General features: G+C 34.4%; 2 protein-coding genes across 2 annotated transcripts; both read right to left on the bottom strand.

The window, feature by feature from the left end:
• Positions 1–11,988: 11,988 nt before the first annotated feature.
• LOC106720962 (zinc finger protein 277) lies at positions 11,989–14,388 on the bottom strand. The gene is made up of 2 exons (XM_014515768.2): positions 13,878–14,388; positions 11,989–13,486 (listed from the first exon to the last, which is right to left on the bottom strand). Exons 1-2 carry the CDS (start codon positions 14,128–14,130, stop codon positions 12,429–12,431), a joined length of 1,311 nt encoding a protein of 436 aa, XP_014371254.2. The 5' UTR covers positions 14,131–14,388; the 3' UTR covers positions 11,989–12,428.
• A 1,229-nt stretch (positions 14,389–15,617) lies between these two features.
• Positions 15,618–26,522, bottom strand: LOC106720968 (protein NDNF). The gene is made up of 12 exons (XM_014515775.2): positions 26,304–26,522; positions 24,725–24,837; positions 24,534–24,622; positions 23,343–23,461; positions 19,140–19,441; positions 18,875–18,966; positions 18,495–18,653; positions 18,108–18,219; positions 17,771–17,940; positions 17,195–17,343; positions 16,749–16,847; positions 15,618–16,038 (listed from the first exon to the last, which is right to left on the bottom strand). Exons 1-12 carry the CDS (start codon positions 26,471–26,473, stop codon positions 15,897–15,899), a joined length of 1,716 nt encoding a protein of 571 aa, XP_014371261.2. The 5' UTR covers positions 26,474–26,522; the 3' UTR covers positions 15,618–15,896.
• Between the last annotated feature and the right edge of the window lie 827 nt (positions 26,523–27,349).

Genomic DNA, 27,349 nt, shown 5'->3' on the forward strand with positions numbered 1-27,349 from the left:
AATAAAAATAAATTTTTAGGGCCATTATACATTGAATGTTCTTTGAGATGTGATATTCAAGTATTGTTTTAATATAAATTGCAAAGATACTTTTATGTGTTAAAAAAACCGTGATATGTCGTAATTTAGTCGTAATATTTTGAAATCAAATTGAAAAAACACTTTTTTTGGTTTCGGTTTTTTATAATGTTATGAAACCGCATTTTATTTAAATAAATAGCAAAAGTTCATAGGTAAGAGATTGCTCTTCATTTTTTTGCACAATTATTGTTCTAAGTGATCGTAAGCAACCAATTCAATTAATCAAAACATTAACTCATAACTTCAAATTATTAGAAAATTTTCTTCCAAAAACTTTCGTAATTATATTTCAACTTAAATTTAGCTAAGCGATTTGTCTTGGAAAAAAACGCCTTCGACTTAGAAAAAATATTGCTAATAAACTTCAAGTATAAATCAAATTAGTTGAAAAGTTTTGAACAAAGTAATAGAATTTAGGATATTAAAGCGCAGCAACTTTTAGTTTGGATCCCGAGTTTATTATTAAATTTGGAACAGTAGCTAGTTTTCATCGTAGTTATTTAGACCTAAACCAACAAGAGAACTACACATGCATATATCCTCTTAACCAAAGAGCATATTTATGACTAGCGATTGCCTACAACTTTGTCTGCACAAAATTAAAAAAAATATCCTACAAAATGCCCGCACACATCAGCTAACTTCCAGTGAAAGTCCCGTCAAAATCGGTCCAGCCGTTACGAAGATTACCTGGAGCAAACACGGTTTGCAGACATAAAAACAGTCAAAAATTATAAACATTTGTTTTTCGTTATACTCGAGTATTCATCACGTACACGAAATACGCTATATTGCATACAAACTCATTCCGCTGGCGCAGCAACCTAAGTGCTTACCTCCAACATATTAAATAACTGTATTTATATTTAGTAAAGAAACATTAAAATTTAATGGTTTTGTCATTTATAAATGTGATTAATGGAACATGATAAACAAGTCTGTAACTGCCTCGGCAAGTAAGCGTAATGTTCCTTTACATACTTAAATGTCTGGGAAAGCTTCTTCCGGTGCGAAGATTACATTGAATACGTAAGCAAAATAGACTTTTATTCTATTACCAGCTTTATCTTGCAACCCCATCCGCGTACAGTTAAAAAAACTTAATTAGCCTATATTATGTTCTGCCCGACTTTGTTCAACATATATGCCAAATTTCAGCGAGATATGTTGAGCCGCTCCGGAGATACAAAGCAACAAACATCTACAACGGAGGATCAGTCATCATATTCTGAACTTATCCCACCAACGTGGGGTCGGCATGTAAGATTTTATAAAGTTAAAGTTTGGCGTAATTTATAAATTAAATATATATATTTTTAAGTACCCTTGTTCCTCGACGGGTAACGAAGTAAAGAGAAATATTCTGTTTCGGTTCCTTTCTTTATTAAGGTAGACAACTAACTTGCAATACATTTGTTGAACAAATCTATGAGTAGCAGTGACTTAAAACAAAGTGGCTATGGATCGTGTTCGGTATAAAAAAAATGAATATGATTATATGAAAAAAAAAAAACTATTTAGTAAGGAATCACATTTATGAAATATGCGATCGGTAAGAAACAAAATTATAATACGAATTCTTCAAGGACGAAATCTCATCGATTCTGCGATATATTGTGAGCTTTGAATGTATTCGTACGGAAAATCTGAATACATGAATATTATCAAGACCACGCCAATGTATGAGGATAACACGTTTAAATGAAAATTGAATGAAATGCAATTTTATTTTTGTTATATGAATTTGTTTATCAACCACAATAATTATTGATGTAAGAGGAGCCAAATAGATGTGCCAAAACGACAGAATAGAGTTTACAATTACTGCCAACTGTTTCGGAATGCAGGAGTGATTACGGAAATGTACAATTGAACATGGATATGCGAAAGATCAAGGGACCGCGATATATTCTCGCTTATAGTCTGTATAATCCGGTAATAGTCTTTTGGTGATCGTGTTCGTCATTCGGGAGCGGACAATGACTCTCGCTTATAGAGTTCTCTCGCTTATTCAGGACTTATTACAACCCCTATCACTTAGGGATATGAAAACTAGATAAACTGAAAACTGAACATGGATTTAAATTTCATAAAAATCAGTCAAGCTGTCTTGGAGGAGTATGGTAACTAACATTATGACATGAGAATTTTATATGTAAGATTATTGACAAAGGTATCCATCGAGGTGCCGGAGTCTATCTTAAGTTAGTGACGACGTGCATTTATAAATATCTATAGTAATATTAATATTTTTAATAAGCTAAATTTTAAAACTATTTGGTTAAGCTCTTGATAAATTATTGACCGAAAGAATAAACGTCTTATTCACTAAGTCCTAGACTGTTATCGTAATTTATAGCCGTTTATTGTCCCAACAAGATCTCTCAACATTGTTGCTGCAAGATTTATTTTATATTTATTCGGATATCTACGATTAAGCGTTAAAACATACAAAATTCTTTGTTGAAACGAAAGAAATATAGCATTTAAAGTCTATTTCATCACGGAATACAAGGACACAATATAGCTTTTTATTTAAGTAACAAAAACATGAATAACTTATACTCGTACTATTTACTAGTATTTGGTACAAGACATTTTTATTTTCACAGGAACTTATAAAATCTTTTTTGGAGTTACTTTAAGAAAATCACAGCTCTTATGTAATTAGTGTAAATATTGTACTTTACTTCTGAATAACTTACAATATTAAGATTTACTTAAATTTATATAAATAAAGTTGCATCTAAGTTTAATTGAGTATAACTTTGAGCACAAAAGAGCACTTCATTCAAGCTGTTGTCAGATGAATTAATTTACTTAATGGTCTTAAATCTTTAGCAACTAACCCTTAAATATATTTTAACAACGTCTTCACTTTAGTTACATTGTTATAAATTTAGTTTAATTATTATTTCTCACGTAATCTATTTATCTAGTATGCACAACCACATTACCTTTGAACTATTTCCGTTTAAAAAAAACTCACAGTAAGTACTTTTAATCCGGAGACAATGTGAAAATTAAGTTATGTTACCGTGGGCTTTTAAGACCAAAATCCCCATTTAAAACATATTCGTTATCTCTGGTTTGTCAAAGATAATGACAGGAAAGACGATATGTTGGCTATCATACTATCGCACCACAGATGTCCTACGTGTTATGGCTAACCACTTCCCTTCTTTATGTAATGAAACCTCTATTGCACACAAAGTACTAATTAGTCGGTGATACCTTGGATCCTGTATTTAAGGAGCCATTCTAAACTATTAACTAATATAGTAACGGCTAAAACACTCACGTATATATGTCCGGTGTCGGCACCGACTAGTTTCGAGCCCATCGAGGGCCCTTCAACAGGGTGAGTGGGACTGGTATTATTTGGCGGACGCGGCCCGTCACTCACTGAGTGAGTATTTTAGCCGTTCCTATATTAGTTGATAATGTCTCACGAAAGTTTGAATAATTCTGAACTATGTTTGAATTAAGTTCAATAAATTAATTAAATATAAAATGAAATTCCAAAAAAATTCTGTCCAATTAGTGTAGGTACTATTAAATTATAATAATCACAATATTAATTTAAAAAAAAATTATGCCTTGTGTTTGTGAATTCAATATATTTGAGAAAACTTCGAAATATGTAAATAAGATTTTTCACAAAAAAATGAAAGTATGTGGATTTGTTTTTTGCGCTCTCGACGTAATAAATTGACTGAAGATCGTCACATTGGAATCGAACTTAAAAAATTGCGAACACAGATGTTTATCTCTTTTAAATGATCTAAGTTATTGTTGAAGCATCTAGATCTTTAATCGTACTAATACTTTCGTATAATTTTCTCAGTAATTTTTCAAGTTTTTAGTAAAGTTTGTCTTAATGAGCTTTGTAATTAAGTTAATCTGATGACTTATCGTGTAATTTACTTAAGTTTTATTAATTACATAAATCAAAAAAAATCATTTGATTTTGGTCGTAATCGTAGTAAGTTGATTTTGGTGCATCTAATATTTCGTACGTAAAATAGACTTATATAAAAGGAACACGGACTAGATTTCTACCTGATAGATATAAAAAAATTGATAATAATTAATTATAAGAAAATGGATTGATAGCTTCAACCAACATATTAAGCTCTCGCTAAACAGTTTTTTTTTTTTTTTTTTTTTTTTTTTTTATATTTAAAAAGTTAGCGCTTGACCACGATCTGACCCGATGAGGTGAAGATGTGGTCTAAAGATGGTACGCGCTAGCTTTGTAGATGCCTATTCACTCTACTCTTGAAGGCCCCCACATCGTACTTGGACGGAAAAACTGACGCCGGCAACTTATTCCAATCCTTAGCAGTACGCACAAGAAACGATGATTCAAACTTTTTCGTTCGAACGCACGGCACGTCTACTGCATAAGGATGGATTCCAGCCGTATGTCTGAACGTCCGATGGTAGAAAGGTGCTGGTGGAATTATGTCGTGTAATTCCTGCGCACACTCCCCAAAATGCAGCCTGTAAAATACCGAGAGACTAGCCACTCTACGCCTGTGCTCAAGACTGATTAAATTTAGGTCTTGGTCACCGAACAACTTTTTGGCTCACCTCTCCACTGAATCTAGTGCCGCGAGTTGGTACTTTGCTGCGCCTGCCCAGATATGACAGCAGTACTCCACACATGGCCGGATCTGTGCTTTGTACAGGGTCAAAAGCTGTCCCGGTGTAAAGTACCGCCGTACCTTTGAAAGGACTCCAAGTTTCCTTGCAGCTACCTTCGCCTTAGACTCTATGAACTGTCCGAAGTTAAGATTCGACGAAATTTCGACGCCCAGTAACTGCAGACAGTTGGTGAATTCGAGGGACACATTCTGGAAAGTGGGAGCTAGGGTGAACTCGCTCTTTTTGGCGGTGAATACACACGCTTGTGTTTTGGCGGCGTTGAATCGCACAAGATTGGCCTGTCCCTAAGATGAGACTGCCTCGAGTGTGCGATTAGTACGCTCTACCATGGCCTCACGTTCAGACTGTACTTGATCTCGACTGGTCCGACCTACCGGTAGATATCTCTCTATAACTGTGCTGTCATCTGCATACCCAAAGATACCGGGAATGAGCAGGTCGTTAATATGCAGCAGAAAAAGAGTTGCAGAGAGAACGGAACCCTGAGGAACACCAGCATTAGTCGCCATAGTGTCAGACGAAGAACCGTCGACAACGACGCGAAGCGATCGCTCACTCAGGAAGTCCTTTATCCACTCTATCAGACCAGGGGATATACCGTAGGCTGGAAGCTTGCTTATAAGGCTGGCATGCCAAACCCTGTCAAAAGCCTTTGAGATGTCGAGAGAGACAGCAATGGCCTCCCCGTTCTTTTCTAGGGCCTCGCCAATTAGGTGAGTGGCATACACTAGAAGGTCTCCTGTCGACCGATTTCGGCGAAATCCGTATTGTCGGTCGCTGAGGAGATCATTCTGTTCTAGGTACGCGATGAGGCGGGAGTTCAATAGACGTTCTATAATCTTACAGAGTATAGAAGTGATTGAGATGGGTCGATAATTTGCAGGGTCGGCACGACTGCCTATTTTAGGCACGGGCTGCACATTAGCCAGCTTCCAGGATTTAGGCACTTTTCCAGCTTTGAACGAGAGGCGATACAAACGTGTCAGAATTGGAGACAACTCGGCCGCGCACGTCTTAAGAACAATAGCTGGTATTCCATCCGGTCCACTGGCTTTGTTCACGTCTAGACTACGCAATACTTTTAAGACCTCTTTCTGCCTAATGCGGATTTCCGACATAATCGTCTCGCAGCAGGGGATTGAGGGTGTTTGAGCATTGCCGATGTCAAGCCGCGAATTATTGGCAAAGAGGGTTGCAAATAGGTCCACTTTCTCTTTTGCCGTGTGAGCTAGTGTACCATCGGGTTTTACCAGCGGTGGTAGTGAGGGCCTACAGAAGTTCGCCTCTACCGCTTTAGCTAGGGACCAAAAAGATCTACTACCGCAGGGTTGCCTGGAGAGCTTTGCGCCAATGCGATTGATGTGACTCAGGCGAGCCTTCTGCAAAATCCTTTTGTAAGACTTGGCGGCTTGGTTAAAGGCTCTCTTCCTATCAGCTAAATCCGGTAATTTACGCTGTCGAGCCTCAGACCATGCAAGATACGCCGAATGTTTGCGCTTTTCAGCTGCCGCGCATTCAGCGTTAAACCATGGCCGAGCTTTGCCACCAATGGGGACGTCTTTATAGGGTATGAAATATTCCATAGCTTGACGCACCACATCGGTTATGACATCCGCGCATTCCGACGGGTCTTCAGAAGAGAAGCAAACCTGCCGCCAAGGATAAGATGCAAAGAAATGACGCATCTCGTCCCAATCTGCTGCCTTGTATTGCCATATTCGCCGAACTCCGCGTATATCACGGTCTGGGGGAGAATAAGACGACACAGATTTCACCAGACAGTGGTCAGAGGTTCCTAAGGGTGAAGTTACCGCTACAACGTATCTGTCTGGATCGGTAGTCAGCAGAAGGTCAAGGCAATTAGCTGTGTGACCAACTACGTCAGGTACCCTAGTCGCTTCTTTTACGAGCTGGGTCAGGTTGAACGACGACGCAAAATTTCGCGCTTCTTTCCCAGCGTGGTCGGTTTTCTGGTATGGGAACAGCCAGTCTTGGTGATAAGCGTTGAAGTCCCCCAAAAAGACAAGTTGCGCTGTAGGATACCGGTGTTGGACTTTATCAGCGGCCTCACTGAGTTGTTGAAATAGCCGAGTCGTCTCCTGGTCACCACTGTGTGCGCGATAGACGCAGGCATAAACGATCTTTTCGATGCCTGTGTCCACCATAACCCAGATTGTGGAAAATGTGGGGTCCTCCAAATGACGCAGACGCTGGAGGCAGATGTCACTACGGACGTATACACAAACTCCGGCGCGTGGATGAAAATTATGCTCTATAGTATAACCTGGGTAGTCAAGATACGCCGCGTCTGTGGGACATCGAATCTGCGTTTCCGTAAGAAAGAGTAGGTGCGGCTTACTGGTCTCGAGGTGGTGGTGGACCGCATTGATATTAGAGTGCACTCCTCTGATGTTAGTGAAGTGCACTTTAAGCGAGAGGAAGTGCATCCGCTGTAATTTCTTACTCTTTCTTTTTTGCTTGGCCATGAGGAGGGAGTGAATGGATGGAGGAAGGAAGTTGAGCGAGGCAATGCTACAATAACCCCATAACACAGCCAGATATGATGTGCCGATGGGGGCTTGACACGGAGACTGCGGGGAAGCCCGAACCCCCCCAGAGATCGCCATCGGGTCCTCTCACCCGGTCGCCAATCGGCACGATGAAGCCACTCTGGGATTTTTCACAGTTGGCGGGGCAGCCTTTCGTAAGTGGCTAACCCACTACTTGGGCCCCCAACTACCTGCGGTCGGCCAGCGGAGAACCGTGCTTCGGATCCCGCTACCCTCCGAGCTCAAGCACCCGACCCATCAATAAATAGCGTATCATACCCGGTCATCATTCGCATTGCAACTGCCCAGACCCAACCCCCATAAGGCTTCACCAAACATCACACCGGAACGCGACAGAAGTCGCTTGGCGGCGAGGCTTTGCTTGATGGGTGGTAACCTTGAAGCCTGCGGCGAACCTACCACCGAGATTTGTTGCTCGTTTAGCACAACCCAGGGGACACGTGTAGGGTATCATTCAAGTAATTCCTACGGACGCGAGCAACACCATCCCCCAAAGTTGCATTAAGGGCCTGATACAAAAGGCAGTTATTTTAGAAACCGCGCGCATATTGAGGAGGTTCCTGTCTCTGTAGCCCTCACCACTAGTTGCTTGAGTCATGGGATTTCTCAGCTGGTACTATACTGTTTTTTATATAATATATTTCGTTATTTTTTTTTATAAAAATATATAAATATTATATAGATAATAAGTTAATAAATGAATATGAAATTATTATAAGAATAAAAAACAACCTGTTAACATAATCAATCTTGATTTCACAAAATTCAAGGATTCAAAATCGGGAGCCCTTCATTGTAAGTGGGACTGGTATTTAGCGGTTTCCTATATTAGTTAATTAATCGCTTAGTTAGTTCACAATCAGTTTATAAACGAATTTCATGGTACAAATACATCACAATTATTTTAATGAAGCTGAACCTTTCAAAAATGTTTTCCTTTCCAATTTACTATGTTAAAATTGTCACTACGAAATATTAATATTCTTTATCGAAAGCTTATAATTGCTTTTAGAGTGCTCGTGCGTGAAATTTAAGTATGAAAACCATCGGACTGGTCAAAATATATAAATTACATTCAACGCTCATGTATGTCAGCTAATGAAACTATAGTTAATCTAAATTTAGTAATATTTTAAACTAAGACGCAGATAAGATGGGCGTGAAGTGAAAGCAATACTGCGTTTCGTTTGATGAGTGTTGAATGATGCGTGCTAAAGGCCTAATCTTGAAAGTGAATTTGATGTAGAAGAGGGTACGCACAGCTAGAGGATATGTCCACTTTCTGTGTGCCCCTTCTTCTGTCCATTAAAGGTAGGCAACGCATCTGCAATTGCAGATCTATGCATGTCTATTGGCAGTGATCGCATCGCTTTTTTGACGTACTCAGGTGCCCGTTTGCTCGTTTGCCACCTTATGATAAAAAAATAATCAAGAAATACAAGACACGAGCAATTTAGTTTTAATAAAATACATAACTTAGTTATGCATTATTTGACTTTAGCCACCAAAGACTAAACTCTGGTGACATGACAAATTACTACACACCATTATCACTAATAGAGTAATGTTAATGAGCAAGTCGTTAATCTTCCCGAAAAACGTAACCGAAGCCTAATAACAATGTTTGGTACTCAATCTAATTAATTAAATACTAGGTGTCACCCGCGACTACGTTCGCATCGAATAAAAAACTCCGTCTTTATTTTGTGACGTTGAGTATTTGAAAAAAGAAGTAATTCGATCCCACGGGAACCGTCCATTTTTCAAGCTTTAAATCAACCTTTGCCATATTCCAGACTGTATCTATGTTCCAGTTATGGAGATATCTGGTAACAAACTTCCAAACATTCTTATCTTCCGTAGATAAAATAATAAATCAAATGCTAGAAAATACATATATACCTATATAAGAACCTTAACGATGTAAAAAACATAGTGATTTTTCAACTGCATAAACAATTTAAAAGCAATAAAGCAAATGACACAGTACACAATTTATATTTTTACATAACCTTTATTGCTGTCCTTAAAATGATAAATTGAAGTCACGAATAAGTTGCCTATGAAAAGAAATTCAGTCATGAGAATTTTATTCAAGTTTAATAGCTTGAATGCGATGTGAGCAATTTCACTAAAATGTGCGAGGTTCAATGACATAATGGACATTATTAAAACTTTCCATAAAATATTTTTAAACTTTGTCCTGGTTTTTTTTTTCAGTGGAAAACGAGCAAACGGCATCTTGTTTATAAGTGGCCATTGAGCCTCTTAGCTATAGTAGTGAGTTTTCATTTGAAACTGCTTATAAAAAATGGTAAAAATGTATAAATTTATTCGCAGGTCATTGAAATGGTATTAAAGAATAATTTTGCACTTATATCTATAATAAATGGATAAAATATTCTTTGCCTGTCTGGAAGGATATGCGAGCCGGGGCGGCAATAGGAAATGATCCCATCAGTCTTTCTGCCTTACAAAGTGGTGCTACGACCAGACATACACATATTACACGTTGTACATTAGCTGTGTACATGTACATGTACGTATACATTTTTTTTACTGAAACAACCTTTTTTTTAATGTTTAACGGTACTTTAGTAGTATCTTAGTATACATTTGTCATTCTAAGGGCTTACCTAAATGAATACTAAACTAATCAAAGCAATACAGTTACACTTGTATGAGTACGATAGGAATTATACGGAAGGTTTAATTAATAAACTACAACAATTACATAACTAACGCCCGTAACCCAGAGGGATAGGCAGAGATAACGGACCTCCGATGAGGCGGTCCTAGCACACCTCTCTCGCTTCTTCTACATTCGTACTTCTACGCATACGTGCACATCGGTATTAAACTATAAGTAAAAAATTATAATTTGAAAGGAGAGTGCAGAAAGTTTCGTTAAAATCGAAAAACATTATTTTTTGTATACGTAAGTAATTTAATTTTTGGATTAGTAAGTTAATTAAATCTATAAAAGTTTCATCACTACCTAATAAAAGATTTTGGAACGGCAAAGAATAAAAGCAAACATTGTTTTTTTATAGATTACATTTATTAAAATTCTATCGAAACGTAACTATTTTGTAGTCAAATATTGTTCTATTGAATTTTGGATTTTACTGAATATTGTAGCTATTTCGTTGTAAAATTAATTAGAGGCCAGCCAATGGAGCGTACGAGAAATTCATAACGCAAGGAAAATGTTTGAAGTAATAATTGAGAAGTTCAAAATGGTTGTACAGTAACAAAAATATACAGCCAAGATTCTAATTAACTTTACCAAGATATAAATGTACTGAAATACATTAAATCTAAGTAATCAAGTGACGCAGATCTGTCGCTTTTCTTGGAAATTGGGAATTTTCATCTACTAAAGCCTGCTGTTGACTCTTCATTCATGATATATTTTTTAATGAAGTACAATGAACTGGAACAAGTAAAGGTACGATTACATAAATATGACGAATCATTTGTTTCTGAGTATAAAATCTATGTATAAATCGGATAAGGTCTCAGAAACCCAGGGTAAGAAAGGAAGGAAAGTAAGTTAAGATTAGAATAACAGATGACGGAGGGTTTGATGATGGTAGACCCTTTTGCTAAAATTATCGTTAAGAAATCTAATGATATTTAATTTAATTATAAATTCATTTAAATTGAATCTTATTCATTCTCAAAATAAATAATTTTCGTATTTCAGTTCTTGAGAAAGATTTTCAGTAAAGTCCTCGATACCTGAGATAGTTTTAGTATTGAAGTTCATAAAGTCTTCGAACTAGGTTCCTGGAGTTGAAATAGTTCCTAAGGAGTTTTTACTTTAATTAGTTAGGACAAGAGAATATTAGCTTTTTATAACACCATATATTTATTTATTTTTATATTATTGTCTATGTAAAACATTTCATAAAAAGTACTAATAAAATATATTAAAAAAAAAATAGTAGACCAGCAGCGGAATATCATTTTGCAAACTTTCAATATTATTATTAATATTTAAAAAAGTAAGCAATTAGCAAAAAAACCTTTTTCTAGTATTTTCTCTAATCATTGTAAAATAAAATAAGATAATTTTTAAGGGTGCATTCAATGTCACGGAACAATGGTGACAAATTCGTGATATCGTATAACATAGGTAAACAAATCTTTTCCCTGTGGACATTATCCAATAACAAATTCTTTGTTTCCTTTTTTGTCACCAAATTCAATAAAGATGGCTTCTATTTTGTGGTGTTTTGATATTACGTAGATAAGGGAAACAAACATCTGATTAAAATAAGATGTTGGTATTTATAAGTCATTACTTTATTTCATTGGTACAATTAAGACAACTTTTTAGCAGAGCTGGTAGAAAACGTATATAAATTGCCACAAAGATAGTCCCCTGCCGTCCTCATCGATTCGACCTCAAGGTAAGGAACATAGTATTACCCGAACAAAAATCCAAGCGCCTTTGATAATTTAATAGCAATAAGCATGTATCGAAATTACGCTAATAATTCTTTCATTCTATTTATGTTACCCCCGTATCGTGAACTTGTGCAGGTAAAGAGAGCCTTACTGTTTTTATATTTAGATTTATTTCTTTATCCAACATTACCTAATCTTATAATAGAAAGTAAATAAAACAACAAATTCAGATTATAGTTTATTTTTCCTTTATAAGTTTTATATATTATGAAAAGTTAAGTTAACAAGCAATGTTTGTTTCTGCACGAAATAAAGGCCTTGACTATAGAGAAATGGACTAGGCAAATAGGCATCATTGTACTAAATAAATTCTGTCACTTTTCGCTGGGGTAAAGATGACAATCACTCACTAATGCTTAAGTAAAATTGTCAGGATTTTATGAACGCATACTGACTGAAAAAATTACACAAAACGAGACATAAGCAATCATAGATCTTATTGATCATTTATATTTAATAGAGGAGAATGGGCAAGCTTGACATGTCTTGTCTTTTAGAAGTCAATGTCAATTATCATTAACTAACATTTAGGATACAAACACACAACCTCTATATTGCTTAGTGTTATTGCACAAAATAACATTTTACAGTTCTACAGCAGATTGAGATTAAATATTTTACAAGCTTTTTTTAATCATTTAAAACAGATAGTGCCATTTCCCTAGATATATCATCAGACATCATATTATTTGTGGCTTCCTCATCATCACTTGACCACCAGCTATCATTGTCATCATTAATGAAGCAAAGAAATAAATCATCTTCATATGTTGGAAAATAAAATTCAGGTTGATCCCACATTTTTTCCGGCAATTGCCAATGTTTTGTTTCCTTTAAATGCTTTTCAAGATTCTTTGCATCATCAAATTTTGTATCACACGTCCAGCATTGCTTCAAATATACCTGCCTACGTATAAAATTTACTATTTTAATCTTATGATAAAAGAGTAAACCATCCGTTTCTTTTGTAAATGAGAAATCATGTTTTTGTTCCATATGATCAAGTATACTCTGGTATTCCGTTTCCCCATGATCACAGAGAAGGCAAGTAATTAATGGTCCATTCTCTTCGGTCCATTGTGACCAATCCGGATCGCTGTCAACATCTGAATCCTGGTCACATTCTTTGTTGGCCCATTGTTTAGTTTTTTGTACTTCATGATAGTGTTTCTTGCATGCTTGATTTGTTGTTTTCGGTTTATCACCTAAATAATTTACTAAGAAATATTTATCATATTCTTTGTTATTGGGATTTATTCTCTTATGTCCTTTCTTTCTCATGTGTTCTTTAAGAATCATTCGATCCTTAAATACACCCTCGCAATATATACACTGTAGATTCTTTAGCTTTAACGCGATAAGATCTATAAGACCATCTACAAATATTAAATTTTCTGGTTTAGCAACATAAAAGTTATGCTTCTCAAAGAGATGATTCAAATAACTTGCCCTTGTTGTGTTTGATTGACATCGGCAAAATAAACATTCTCGTTCATAATTTGTGTCTTCTCGTTCAAAAGCATGTATTTCTAGTAGTTTTTCTAGTCTTTTTTGCAGTAAATTGCTACGAAGTTCCTTATCTTCAGGATGTACATCACTTAATAGATAATATTCTTCATCCTTTGATTGTGTACCATCAGGTTTGCTATCCAACAACATTGTGGTGCAAAAGTATGGTAGATCATGATCTGTAAATGAATGTTTTATTAAGAAAAGTACCAAATAAACCAACAGAAAAACTCTTAATCGCAGTATTACTCTCTCACTAACTAAAACACATATGGTAGTTGGTTCAGCTTTAATTTTTAATCTCTTCCACATCACTGTCCTTGACATCTTTGTTGTGAAACTTGCCAGTCACTCTCATCTTTTAGCAATACATCTTTCCACCTTGTAACCACAGTCATATAACTTTTGTAAATCAGTTTTTGTTCTATAGTAATTTAAAAAAATATGTATGAAAAATTATGCTTAGTTACTAGAATCCTTCCATGATTTATTATTATCAATTTAATAATAAGTTCTAATTGTAGACTCAGAAATTGTGTATATGTGTTTTAATAATGTGTGACAACTAACCTTTTAATCTTAACCTCCAATATAGAAGGTAATCACACAAATCTGGTATTTGATTAACATCAGCTATCACTAAACGGTGTGATACGAATAAATGAGTAAGTAATTGCTGTTCATACTCAGGTAAAACAAATTTTTCGTCACATAAAATACACGTACAATGTTTCGGTTCATCTGTCTTGAAAATTGTTGCAACTTTAGTCTGTTGGTGTAAAGTCAATGGTCCGAAAAATTGTTTTTCAACTCCTGTTGCCATATTTTTATACAATAATGCCTTTGCCACTCAATAAATATTTGTTATATTTAATTTATTTCGTTCAATTCTATTGATTGTTTGTTTATGGCTCTCGCTTTACGGATTGAGCCAGTGACAAGTAATTTTGGTTTTATACACGTTTGGAGAGACAGGTACTGAGAATGATTTTTGATTAGTCTTATGATTTTATTTATTAATCTTACTAATATTATAAATGTTAGTTTATCTTTATAACACAACCCACAATCATGCAGTACTTCTGTGTGACATTGACAATGACATTTCAACGTCAATCCAGTCACAGTTTCATAGAGTCACAGACGGATGGTTACAGTGTTACCAACTTTCAAAAATGTTTAAATATAAAACAAACTAAGGAAAACCTTTTTAAAATGCTTTGCTGCATGCTCAAAACAGCTCAAAAGCATTAAATATGTGTTAAACCTGTCCTTTTATAAAACCTCACTTTTATCATATATAAAAAACTTGAGAGGTGTCAAGGGACACCCGGATAGAACGAAGTTCCTTTCAATTAATTAGTGAAGGAACCAATGTTTATTCTATGAATAAAAAACTTAAGTCTTCACAAGAAGTACATTTTATTTCTATGAATTTTCGTTATATATTGTCACATCGTTGCCATGGTGATATAGCAAAAAGTGTCGTGACAACTTTTCGTAAGAATTTTTTCCGTCTAGCTCCCTTTCACAACGCGCGATAAGGAACTTCGTTCCAACAATTATTGACTGAGTATTTTAATGTTTCGGCGCCAATGCAACATCATGAATCTTACTAATATATTATAAATGCAAATGTATCAATTGATTGATGGATGTTTTTGAAGGAACCTCCGGAATGGCTCAACGAATCTTGATGAAATTTGGCACAGATGTAAGAACATAGTTTGGAACAACACATAGACTGCTTAAAAATGTTTTTGTTTTTAATCCGCGGGGATGGAGTCGCGTTCGACAGTTAGTCTTATAATAATTTTTTTAATTTAAAATGAAAAGACATTTATATTTAAACTCATACTTTATTAAAACTCTCTAAAATTACACTCCATAAAAGTAGTAGGAACTTACGTATGCAGTTATTTTAATTCTATCATTTAAATGCCACTATGGGTATGTTTATGTCTTTTAGAATAAAAATCAAAATTGTTTTAAAATGTTTATACAATTTTACCCTAACTATTCAATAAATATTATAAAAAGGAGTTGTAGCCTTTATGCGCATTTAGAAAATTAACTGCAAAATAAAAAATAAAAAAGTACATATTTAAAATTTTATATATATTTTACATGATAAGGACAAAAGGTATTTGTAATGGAATAACCAAACTGAACAAGACCCATGCAACAAACCCATTTTTGATTTTAGGAAAAAATAAAGATTTATAGAAATTGATTATGATTTTGGGTTTCGCAAACAAAGCTGTACGAGTCATAATGGACATTCATTAAAAAAAATATTATTGTGTCCCAATTCAATTACATTATTATAGTGATTTTTATACATTATACAATATTTACAAACAGTCTTACATCTAATTACTTGAAAGATAAAAAAATAATTATACAGGCGACTCATTTGTATCTTAATCTATTTGTCATAAGGTTTAATACATTTTTAATTATTTACCAAGCAGCAGAAGAAGGTCATTTACAATCACTGAGTTGGCTGATTTCGTAATTGAATTAAAAGTCTTTCATAACAAAATATAATACTGATTAATTATGTCAATTGTTGTCTGATACTTTACTTCATTCTTCTTTACAAGATGCGTTGGTGTCCACATATAGTATATTGTAGGGAACCGAAGATCCTTTATTGGATGCTGATACTTGGATAGCGTATTTCCTTCCTGGCTTCAATCCTGTCACCTTCTTGATTATCACTCTTGCGCTGAAATAATTACTTTTTATTCATTTTTCTAACAGATTTTCACCGTTTGACGTCTTCTATGATTTTCAAATGAAAATAACCATAAACATTTTATCACAGCAGACATTTAATTTTTATAATTGGCCATATTAATTTACAAGATATTAAAAAAAATAGTTATTCGAATTTACTTTTCAATATCCAATTAGTTAACTACTTAATTGAAAAAAAAAACTACGAAATTAGAAATTATTTGGTAAAGTTGGAATGTCTAGGTGTCGTGGCAAGAACCTCACGGCGCGCAGGTTTATTGGATTAAGTTCTAACTTGGAGCTACGTGGATAACTTTATTAAGTTCACCTTTCGGATATTCGATAACACTCTAGAGGGACTTCGAAGCCGAATTATTTAGATTTTCGAACTATTGTACGAGTATATACCTAAGCAATCTTTACTCTTGGTATTTTATTTAAAACTTCGAGCTACTTACGAGTACGTAGATTGGACAAGTAAATGCTACGTCTGTTTTCGGTTTAATATTAGCGTATTACTTTAGCTAGCTAACTATGGCCTAGCCACCTCTAATTTGATTAAACTCAGAGCCCCTCAGTCGGGCCTTATGAGCTGACGTTGACTATGGCTCTACAATCTTTTTGATAATTAACTAAATATTTGTATGAAAATAAAGAAAAAAATCGTTGTAGTTTTATCGGAAAAACATGAATACGTACGGTGTTCTTTGCATATGATTTACGCATTGCGCTTTTGTTTTCCTTGTGTACACACAGTTGTTTTCTCTGCTTGGACTCTCACGTGCTACTATGCAATACCTGTGAGATAAAAATAACATATAAGTACATATATAGATGTCCTTTTTTCATAATAAGACACTGATTACTTTTGGACCTAAAAAGCTTTACCATATGCGTATATCTTCATGTTAGGTTGACGTAATATGCAGTTAAATACAGTTTAAGTTTACAATAATTTTCTTCGCGTGTTTTTCAAGCAAAATTATGGTTTTTTAAACTAGTTACTAATTTTGATGGAGGAGGGAACGTATAGGAAGGAAAAATAATCTCATTCTGTGCGTGTGAATTCAGGTGGTCGCTTGATCGTTTGCCATCTTATAATATAAAGAAATAATACTGTAACTAGATGCAAATAACCTGTTTACCTTATAGCACCCGTAGCGTTATGAATTGCTGGTAAGAACGCGATATCAACAGATTTGCAGGATCGACGTGGCCGCAACTCTCTCACTATACCTCCTTCGTCAAAAAGCTCTGGTGAACTGATGCCCCATCTGGTAGTTGAGGTTACCAACTAGAAAAAAATCTATAGTCTTATTTTTTATCTTATTAAAAATATAATTTTCTGTATCCGGTTGTTAGTAGGTACGGATCCTTGAGGTATCTGAAATTCAATTTCCGGTCACTTTAAAGGTCTTACAAAATAAAAAGCTTGAAAAAATACGCACATCTTTTTTAAGACGGTTCATTATTATTTGAAAAATTTAATTACTAAATATCCAATTAGGAAGGTTATTAAATTATACTTTTAATGTTATATTTTAATTCTGGTTGGGTCGTATTATGAAATAAATAGGTTTCAAAGTTTGTAAGCTTTTCGTCGCAATATCACACAGTATCGATAAATTTATATAACAGTATATATTAAAGGACAAAATTGCCTCTTACATGTATAAAAAAAGTCGTTTTCGTTTTGTATTTTGTATGTAATATAATAATACCTCGACATTAACAGTTTCGTCTCTATTCCATTTGCTGGGTACAACTCGTACGATGTAACGCAGCTTGGATTCCTCCGAACTGGAGTCAAACTGCACCGACCCCTCGTCACTGGTCTCTTGAATGGATGACGTCATCATTGGTGCAGCCACGAAAAATTTCGAATGTGGTTCTGTTGTTGAAATAACGCTAGATTAAATTCTGGATATAAGAAGGTCCGTTTTAAACGAACAAATAAGAAAATAAAAACGAATTGAGTATAATTGTGTGTTTAAGGTATGTAAAAATATATGTGAATTCAAATTTAGAGTTTAATTTCTTTATTGTACTGGAAAATACCTATGCTTTTAGCCATGTACAGTCGCTTTCCTTTTACTAACACTTCAACATCGACTGCTCCGCCACAAGAAGAGATCGCTACCCAAATCCCGCCCCCCACTCCTACACATGCCTGCGAAAATATCAAAAAATGTCAAAAAAAATTTATACATAAAACTTTTTATTTAAAGAAAAATAAGTAGACTTCTTTCATTATGCTTTAAATCTACTGTTGGATCGATCTGTAAAATAAAATCATTAATTCGAACCTTCTGGGATTATACAATGAATTTTTGTCAGTCTTTTAGATCTGCATTTATTTTACGGTAATAATGAACATCTCAACGGCTTAATTTTCTCTTTGCCAGAGCGTTTTATCAAGAGATTCATTTTTTGTATCATACTCACCTTGAAATAGTAAACAGTTTTTCCTTTGATTTCATTTCTCAGGGGAACATTTTCGCGCAGTCTCTTTGCGGTGGAGGTGCGAGGTCGGACAGTGCCCGTGGCTAGGAGAGACCCGGCGCGTCTGTCTCTCGATACACTGAATATACTCACGTAATATGTCTGTATAAAACAATATATTACAATCAATAACTAGTTGGTTTTTTATTTTCATAGAAATTAAAAGTATTAAATTTTTAATCCGAATTCAGAATTCAACAGAATTTTAACACTTATGAAAACGCTAAATTTCTTTTCATTAATGTTCTGTTTATTGTGCAAGTAAGACAGCTATTATCGAGACATTTAATTTTCTAATTTAAATTGAAATGAATGATGCTTACTATACTTGGATCCAAGTTTTCAATGACATGATGAGTTCTGTCGCCAACGCAAGCTATCAGCGGATCTTCACTGCTTACTTTTGTACTTCGACCTAAAAGAATTGATACACAACTTGAAATTGACTTTAACGACGCGGACGTAAAAAATATTATCGTATATATCACCGAATCCAAAACTAGATGGTGATTACGTCATCAAATATTAAGTACGTGATAAAGTTTTTGAACAAATCTTTATTTGAATGAAGGCACAATATTTACATACCGAACTTTTTCCTTCTATAAATGTTTTTAAAGTTGCCTTCGTAAATGTTTAATCCATCTATGTCCAGTTCTACTTTGTTGTCCGCTTCAACTGAAGTACTGTGATGGGTCGCATTGCTCGATCGATCCCGTTGATTCGAGCTATCCATTTCTGGATTCGATCTATTTTCTTCTGAGTTGAAACGAGACGCTTTATTTTCCGAACGACTCGCTCTGACATCGCTTTGGGCAGCGCAGAGCGACGTATAATTCTTTCTATGTGATGCAACGACGCAGTATGTTGTTGATTGTGGATCTATAGGACTGCAATTTAAAATGGTTGTTAAACGTACTTGAGGAAAAACTTCTAACTTCTAACGAAAAACTTAATTTACAATTACAAGACTATGACCAACTTACGCAGAGTAAATATTAATAATAAGGTATTTGTTTTTTGAATTCCTTTTTTAAATCCATTTAATATAATATTATTTTTTATTATTTTTAAAAGTTCTATAAAATAAAAATTATACGGTTGGTTGTAATGATTTCAATGATCTTATGGCTTCTTAATGATTAAAAATTATTCGCAAAAAGTAAAAACAATAACCATAACGATTAAGTGATTCACATAGTTCAAGATAGAACCTGCATAGACAGCGTACTAATATTTTTACTGACGTGACATAGATTGTTTTGGTTGGACTATATTCCATTGTGCGACTGAACAGGTTGATCAAGGGTGGCCATAAAAACAAATTCAAAATAAACAAGTCCTATATTGTCAACGCTAATGGCGATAAATTGCGTGTAATAAAAATAGTCTAAGAGCATGTCAACATTGAGAATAATCGGATTAAAAGATTCGTCGATTACAGACCATTGGAATAACTGAACGTAGGCAAGAGAAAAATCGATGTCGCTAGTATAGAGATAACTGCTTAAGGGCCAATTATAAATTTCTATGTCGGATAGCGAACACTTGTGTTACCCGCTACAGCGACGCGAGGCGTTTCGAAAATCCTATTGAAATACATTAAAGGAAAGATGAGTCTAACCGATTACAGTGTGCGGGTCCCGCGATACTTTTGAAAAAGTCGTCCATACCTAATCGAGATAGGAATTTTTCAACGTTTCTTCACTTTGTTTTTCATTGACTTTTTTAAATTGCCTTCGAGGACGAGCGCGCTACGTGAAGTTTAAATCAGGAATTTGAAACACAGCATGCGTTGATGCGTCAAGTCTTCGACGTGTATATTACGAAAAAACAATTGAAATCGTAATTTGTAAGAGTACCCATTATTACCAGAACCATAGTCTTTAATTTAAATGGAAAGCAATTAGAAACATATACCACAGTTTGAAGTGCCCTTATAAGGTGTACAAAAACTAACTTAAATCGATTAAGCGTGTATTTCAAGTTACGTAAATGGTTAAGTTATCACCATTTGGACTTAATTTTATGTCATGTACACAATTACTAGTTGGAGAAGAATGATGTAAAAGACGCCGCGATTGTGTTAATTGCATGTATATAATTATCTGATGCGACATCAATACCAGTTATAAAAAGAGACAATAATTTATAGCGGTTGTAACTCATTATCTGTAACCGTTTTACCTGTATTTGTAACCGTTTTTCTAATTTGCATAGACAAAAAATCGGTCGCAAATAAAACCCATTACTCGGCCGATTCCAAACTTGAATACAGATTAATGTAAAATACTAAACACCAATAATTCGTTTTTTTTTAATAAGAAAGTAATGTTAATTTCAATTGAGAGGAATTGAAATCGAGTTGCTTGTCAAACTCCTCAATCTTTAAGGAAAGTGAACGAGGACATTATTAGATTTAAATTAAAAAGGTAACAAGAATGTTTGAAAACGAAAACATTTCATCAATTTAATAAAATCACTTGATCTTCCAGAATAAATCACTATTTGGATTAACAGTTCCAAACCGGAGTTCAGGGTTATAATTGAATTAAGCTAAATCCAACTCTGAAAGTATAGAAGTAAAGTTGAAAATACATTTTCAATCCATACGGATGCAACATCACAAAAAGTTGATGGAATGAAGCTTGCCTATAGTGACTGTTTATTCTATTTAAGCCGGCGAATGGTATTCACTACATATACTCGCTGAGTTATAAGGACGATTTGAGAATAATTATAAAGAACGACAAGTTTCAATATGTTCGTATTATGTACATAATTGATTGTATTGCACCTTTAGTCTCACCTGTTTTGAAACTGTATCTAGAGGTGGGCCACTTTACTAGATCATATTTGACACTTCATTAAAATTCATCAACGAAATCTTGCAACGGCGGGCATACAAAATTTATTATTTTTAGCCGACTTCAAAAAAAAGGAGGTTATCAATTCGACTGTTTTTTTTTGTGTGTGTTACCGCGAAACTCCGCCCCTGGTGGTCCGATTTTGATAAAAAATTTTTTAATCAAAAGGAAGGGCTTGCAGGTGGGTCCCATTTTTTTTTAAAATAATTAGAAGACTAGTAGATTTTGAATTTTTGAATTTAGAACTGCACAATTTCTTACCTTTTTTTTAAATATCCGTTCATACATTAGTTTATAATAATGCCTCACGAAAGTTTAATTAATTTAATTTTTGTAATTATAATTAGTAGATTATGCTTTTATAAGATACCGATATCACATATGTGACTTTACAGTTTGAAGCGATTTATGTGCTGAAAATAACTTGACCAATTAGCTACCTTAAATGGTATCCAAGATAAGGTGGTCGCGAAAAACAGAAAGCGGGTTCAGTGTACTCTCCTCGCGTTAGTCATTACAAAGTTGGGGCGTGAGTACATTGGTATGATTTTTCCTCAGCAAGGGTGATGTTTACAATGAAAGTATAGTCTGTGGCTACTCTTACTGATATTTTTATACGGTATTTTATGGATAATAAAAAAGGACCAACAAATAATTGAGCTATGTAGTAATTTCTGATGTATTTGTCGTTCAAAAACCTTACTAATATTTTAAATGTGAAAGTTTATGTTCATAAAAATAGCTTATTATTCAGTCATAAATTTCTTCATCAACAATTTATTATGTACTTTCGATTAAAGTTTTTACTGTAAATTTGTATCAAAGTCTACCTACATATTATGTCAAAAACAATAGAATATGAAAAATTATTAAAACTTTAAGTTGTCATGTGAATTCACCCTTCGCAAGATATATCTAATGCCATGTAGGGCGTATCATAAATTCATCTATACTTGTTCTTGTGACGATCATACAGTCAGTCGCATTGGTCAGCGAGAGTTATGGCTAACGGTGCCACCGCACTGACAGCTTTTTATTGAGATATTTTGTTCTGGTAACAGTGATTTAGGATCGAGATCTCACAGTTTACAGTTGCCACAGATTAATAAGCGACAGGACACTCACTTATCCGTCTTGTGCGATGTTGCTTTGATTTCTTGACACATGGCCTGTCTTCCAGATTTAATGAGCTATGTTTTTCACAGAAACATTGTAAGTGCTGTTAGTAATTGTATTATTTATAGTCTTATCGATGTAACCGTAGATTCCTCGGTTTACGATGAAATGACGACGAGGATCAGTTTTTGTTTGAATATTTTTAATGTTAATAATGTATATTTCAATGGACACATATAATTATGCATTCTTACAAAAAGTAGCATGAGTAAATATCACTTGCCTCCTGTAAACTTTCATTATAATAAGTGTGTCATAATATTCTAACCTGTGGGAGATCCAATTTCAAATATTGGAATTATAGATACATAACCCATTGATGTAGTGCTTCATTTTTTATATATTATAGCTTTTACCCGCGACTCCGTCCGCGCGGAATAAAAAATAGAAAACGGGGTAAAAATTGCCCTATGTCCGTTTCCTGCTTCTAAGCTACCTGCCCACCAATTTTCAGTCAAATCGATTCAGCCGTTCTTGAGTTATAAATAGTGTAACTAACACGACTTTCTTTTATATATATAGATAAAGTGGCAAACGAGCGAGCGGATACCTAAGATCGCCGAAATAGTAAAGCGACCGCTGGTCATAGACATTCGCAATTTCAGATGTAGGCATCACAGAAAGATAATATTTCTCCTTTTTAGGCATTCCCTCCTCAGTCAAATCCACTTATAAGGAAAGTATGGGAAGGAAAAGAGGATCAAAATCTTTGTTGGGTTAAGACTCTTTAATACAAGGTAGTTGTTACCTTGGATCCCAATTGGCCGAGAGCCTGCGCCGCGATCGCACGCGTAGTCGTAACCGAACCCGTCTCGTTGACTCGCCTCGCACGCTCACCGCCACTGTTCCACCACTAGATGCTGATAACTATAGGAAACAAATACTCGATTAATTTATTTAAAAAAAAACTCTAGATTCCCGTTAGTCGGGCAATATTCCATCCCTTAAATTAAAGCGGTAGATAAATGTCACCGATTTGCAATTGATGCGATCCTGGTACTCAACACATTGTTTGTTAAGTTGTGCCAGGATCTTGAGCCAGCGTGTTTTATTAGCGAAGTTAATAATATTTATCCAATAATCAACAAACAGTTACAAATAATTTCAAACTTAATTAATTTCTTGACTAATTAAAACAAATAAAACAAAACCAGTTCCAAATTCTTTAATTTTCACTTTAGTTATTAAGAAATAATATAAACCAGTTTATTATCAGTGAGCATTAAGAAAAAGTTTATTAAATTGCAGCTCGAAAAATGTAGTTAGTCTTAATTCCAGTACTTCAATGACCGAGTTACACTTTATAAATAATGCTTAGTAAATAAAGTGTTGGCAAATAACTTACTACTACCTTATATAGGTGTAAACATGGCAATAATATAATCAATTAAACACTATAAATGTACAGGTGTTTGAACAAAAAAATAATCGTAGACTGAATCATCCAAGCGCCATCAAATATTAAAAAAAAAACTCAAATAAATGTATAATAAGCTGGGTACTGACCGACGTTACGGGGTACAATGTTACAAGTAAAATATTCGCTTCGAGCAGCTCATTGTTCGCTGGTTTCCCCGTAACACTTCGTACTGACTGCATGAATACTAGCTGGAACATGTTACATTACACCAAGTAACTTTGGTCAGTATCCATCTCTCGATAATGACGTTACGAGACATAATACTTGAGCGACTCATTGCTCTAACCTTCCCGTAACACCACGTATTAACAGGATGAATCCTCATCGCGTAAAATGTTAAATTACACCTCGTAACGTCGGTAAGTACCCAACTTTAAATAGTTAATCTAATCGTAGGTTTCCACTGCTTACAAAAACATTTTATTGCTTCTGTTTTTTCATAAGTAATGAGAGAGATAATGGATACGGTAGTTGTGGTCAATTGATCCACTTATTAAAAAAAACAACTATACAACATACCTGTAGGATATATTTCTCTTGAGGTCGTATAAGTACAGACAAAGTTTTCATGTCCATCCCCTCATATTCTTCTAGAAGACTTAGATTACCTATACAAGGATAATAAAGTTGTAATTTTTTTTTCTATATTTTTAATTTACATATTGTGTGATTTATCAAATACATTTTTTTATAACCAAAATCATTTTTACCTTCATTATCTTCCGCACTTCCTTTATACAACCCCCAGTGGAATGAAGAGGAACACGGACTGATGGTGATGAAGACGCGAGACTCTGGTATTAGTGATGTATTTAACTCGAGGCTGGAAACAAAATAATTTTGTATAGAGGCGTCATAAAATAATAGGACATCGAATTACAATATAACGACGGACAATTGATAATATTCTATTCGATAAGGTTTGGTGAAAAAAATAGGTTTCGCTGTAATCATTTTTTTAAAATGACATTCAATAAAACAAAGAAAAATTCTTTGAAAATTCTTACGTCGTCACACACATCTTGAATTAAACAAAAACAAGTCTTAATTATAAAATTGGTTTTGATTATATAAAAATGTATCTTAAAAAATTACTCTAAAAATAATCTTTATTAATGTAATAGTTAAAATGCTAAGCTGCAACTAAATAGTTATACTATGAAAGGATCGTCTCTAAAAATGAAGGGCAATATTTCTATATAACCCTTTGCACGGAATACGTCCTTAACACGCTCGCTGCTTGTGCCTTTATATGGTGCTTGAGATACTCCTAGTACCTACGCCTCATACATGGTATACGACACTGAACAAGTTTGAACACTTATAAACTTGGCACGTGCGAGATTTACTATTTTTGAAACAATAAGAATTAATAAATAGCACTTATAAGAAATATCGTAGGTCGTTAAACCGAAGCGATGTTGTGTTTTTAAAAAGTGTTCACTGCACCAGTGTCAACGGTGAATCGAAGTGAAAAGTACTAGGATCTCAGAGAATTTAGAAGTGAAGTTAGTAGAGAGAGAGAGAGAGAGAGAGTAGTGTTGGATGCTTATTTGACAAACAGTAAATAATTTCCTCTAACGAAAAAGATCATGGATTCTTGATATTGTTCATAAAACGCAAAAAAACAGCATCTTTTAAGATGTTTTTATTTAATCGAAAATGTAATTTATATAGTATCTGCAAAAATTTTACATGCAAAAAGCTTCCAGTGATATAGAACTTTTCTTAATCTTAAACTTCTTGAATTGTTTTCAGTTCTCTGATAATAACAAATAATGTTAGACTATCTCGAGTTTGATATTAAATTTTGGTAATTTGAAATTCAATAAATGACCCTTCTTGACCGGTCACATCTTACTAATGTTATAAATGAGAAAGTTTGGATGTGTGGTATGTTTGTTTTAAGGTATAAAGTTATAAAATTATCTAAGCAAAATCCTACTAAATAAACCTCGAACTATTCTGCTTCGCAAATTACAGAATAATTATAGTTGAATTATTACCCGTTGTGCACCTGTATATGACGGTATGAGCGATCTCACTTAGTTGCTGTTTAAAAAAATAATCTAAACTTACCTTCAGTTATATTTCATAGCGTAGTACCAAAGTGTCTGGACAAACCCACGATGGGTTTATAGACGCTTTTAATATAATTTTTTTATTTTGTATCCTGTATAATATAAATAAATAAAAAAAAAACTAAACCGAGGGCAATAACTGGACACTTAAAAAATTAAGAATTCGTACCTTTTATACCTTTGGTGATTTAAGAATGAATCGCTATACCTTTTGCTTTCTCCCCTATCCAACTTGTAGAGCGTCTGATTGTCTATGGGCAGCCAGTGTCTGTCGATCCGGGAGCGGAGGCGCGTGACAAGCACGCTGGGGGCGGCCAACCCTGCGCCCGCCGCCTGCAGTGCAATCAGTACGGCAAGACGTGTGCTAAGACTGCTCATGTTCCTATAAAAAATAATTAGTATAGTATTTTTCAAATATCTTGACCGCTCGGAACATAGTACGAATCGCTGCACAGAGAGCAATGTTAAGTGTAATAAGCTTAAATAGATGCGGCACTGCATAGCAAGCAAATGACCTTGAACCTCTAAGTTATTTGGAAAGACATATACATAAAGAAGATAATTAAAAACCCAACAAATTCATCTAATTCCCGTGAAATTCACAGGGTGATGTTGGCCACCACAATAAAATGGGCTCCCATATATTACAAAGATTTAATTTTAACAAAATGTTTTTATAAATTAAACATTAATCGAAACTAAGTTGGATATCAGATGATGGGCAACAAAGTAATTGCTTCCCAAAACGATTGGCATTTATTTCGTTCCCATTAAACCGTTGATCGAAGTACAATGTGCGTGTTTCGCTTCCTGCAGAACACTTAGAGGTTTGAACAATAGCTTCGGTTACCCGACGTCTATTGGAGTGTTATTTGAGGCCATAAACAACGATTCCATTTCAGATCCATACTATTATCGGGTAGAAATAGAATTACGTGAAACTTTCGTGATTGCTAAGAATTCCATCGAAATAGAACGATTTGTTGTTTATTTTATTATCATTATAAGTTTTTTTTAATGATAGAAACGTAAAGAAGGAAAATAATTAAAAATTTATCAAAGGTGTCAATAAAATTAATTCTATTAGAACCTTAATAATTGAACATGCGATCACCTAACGCTATACTCGTAGAAGATTGCGCGTACGCGTTTTTTATTTATTTCTTACTTGAAATAAGTTCGAAGGTAATAAAATTTTTAATTACAATAACAAATATCCCGCGGAAATTAACTTCTATCTATTAATTTTATGGG

This window comes from Papilio machaon, chromosome 15 (genome assembly GCF_912999745.1).
Source record: "Papilio machaon chromosome 15, ilPapMach1.1, whole genome shotgun sequence".
NCBI classification, from domain to species: Eukaryota; Metazoa; Arthropoda; class Insecta; order Lepidoptera; family Papilionidae; genus Papilio; species Papilio machaon.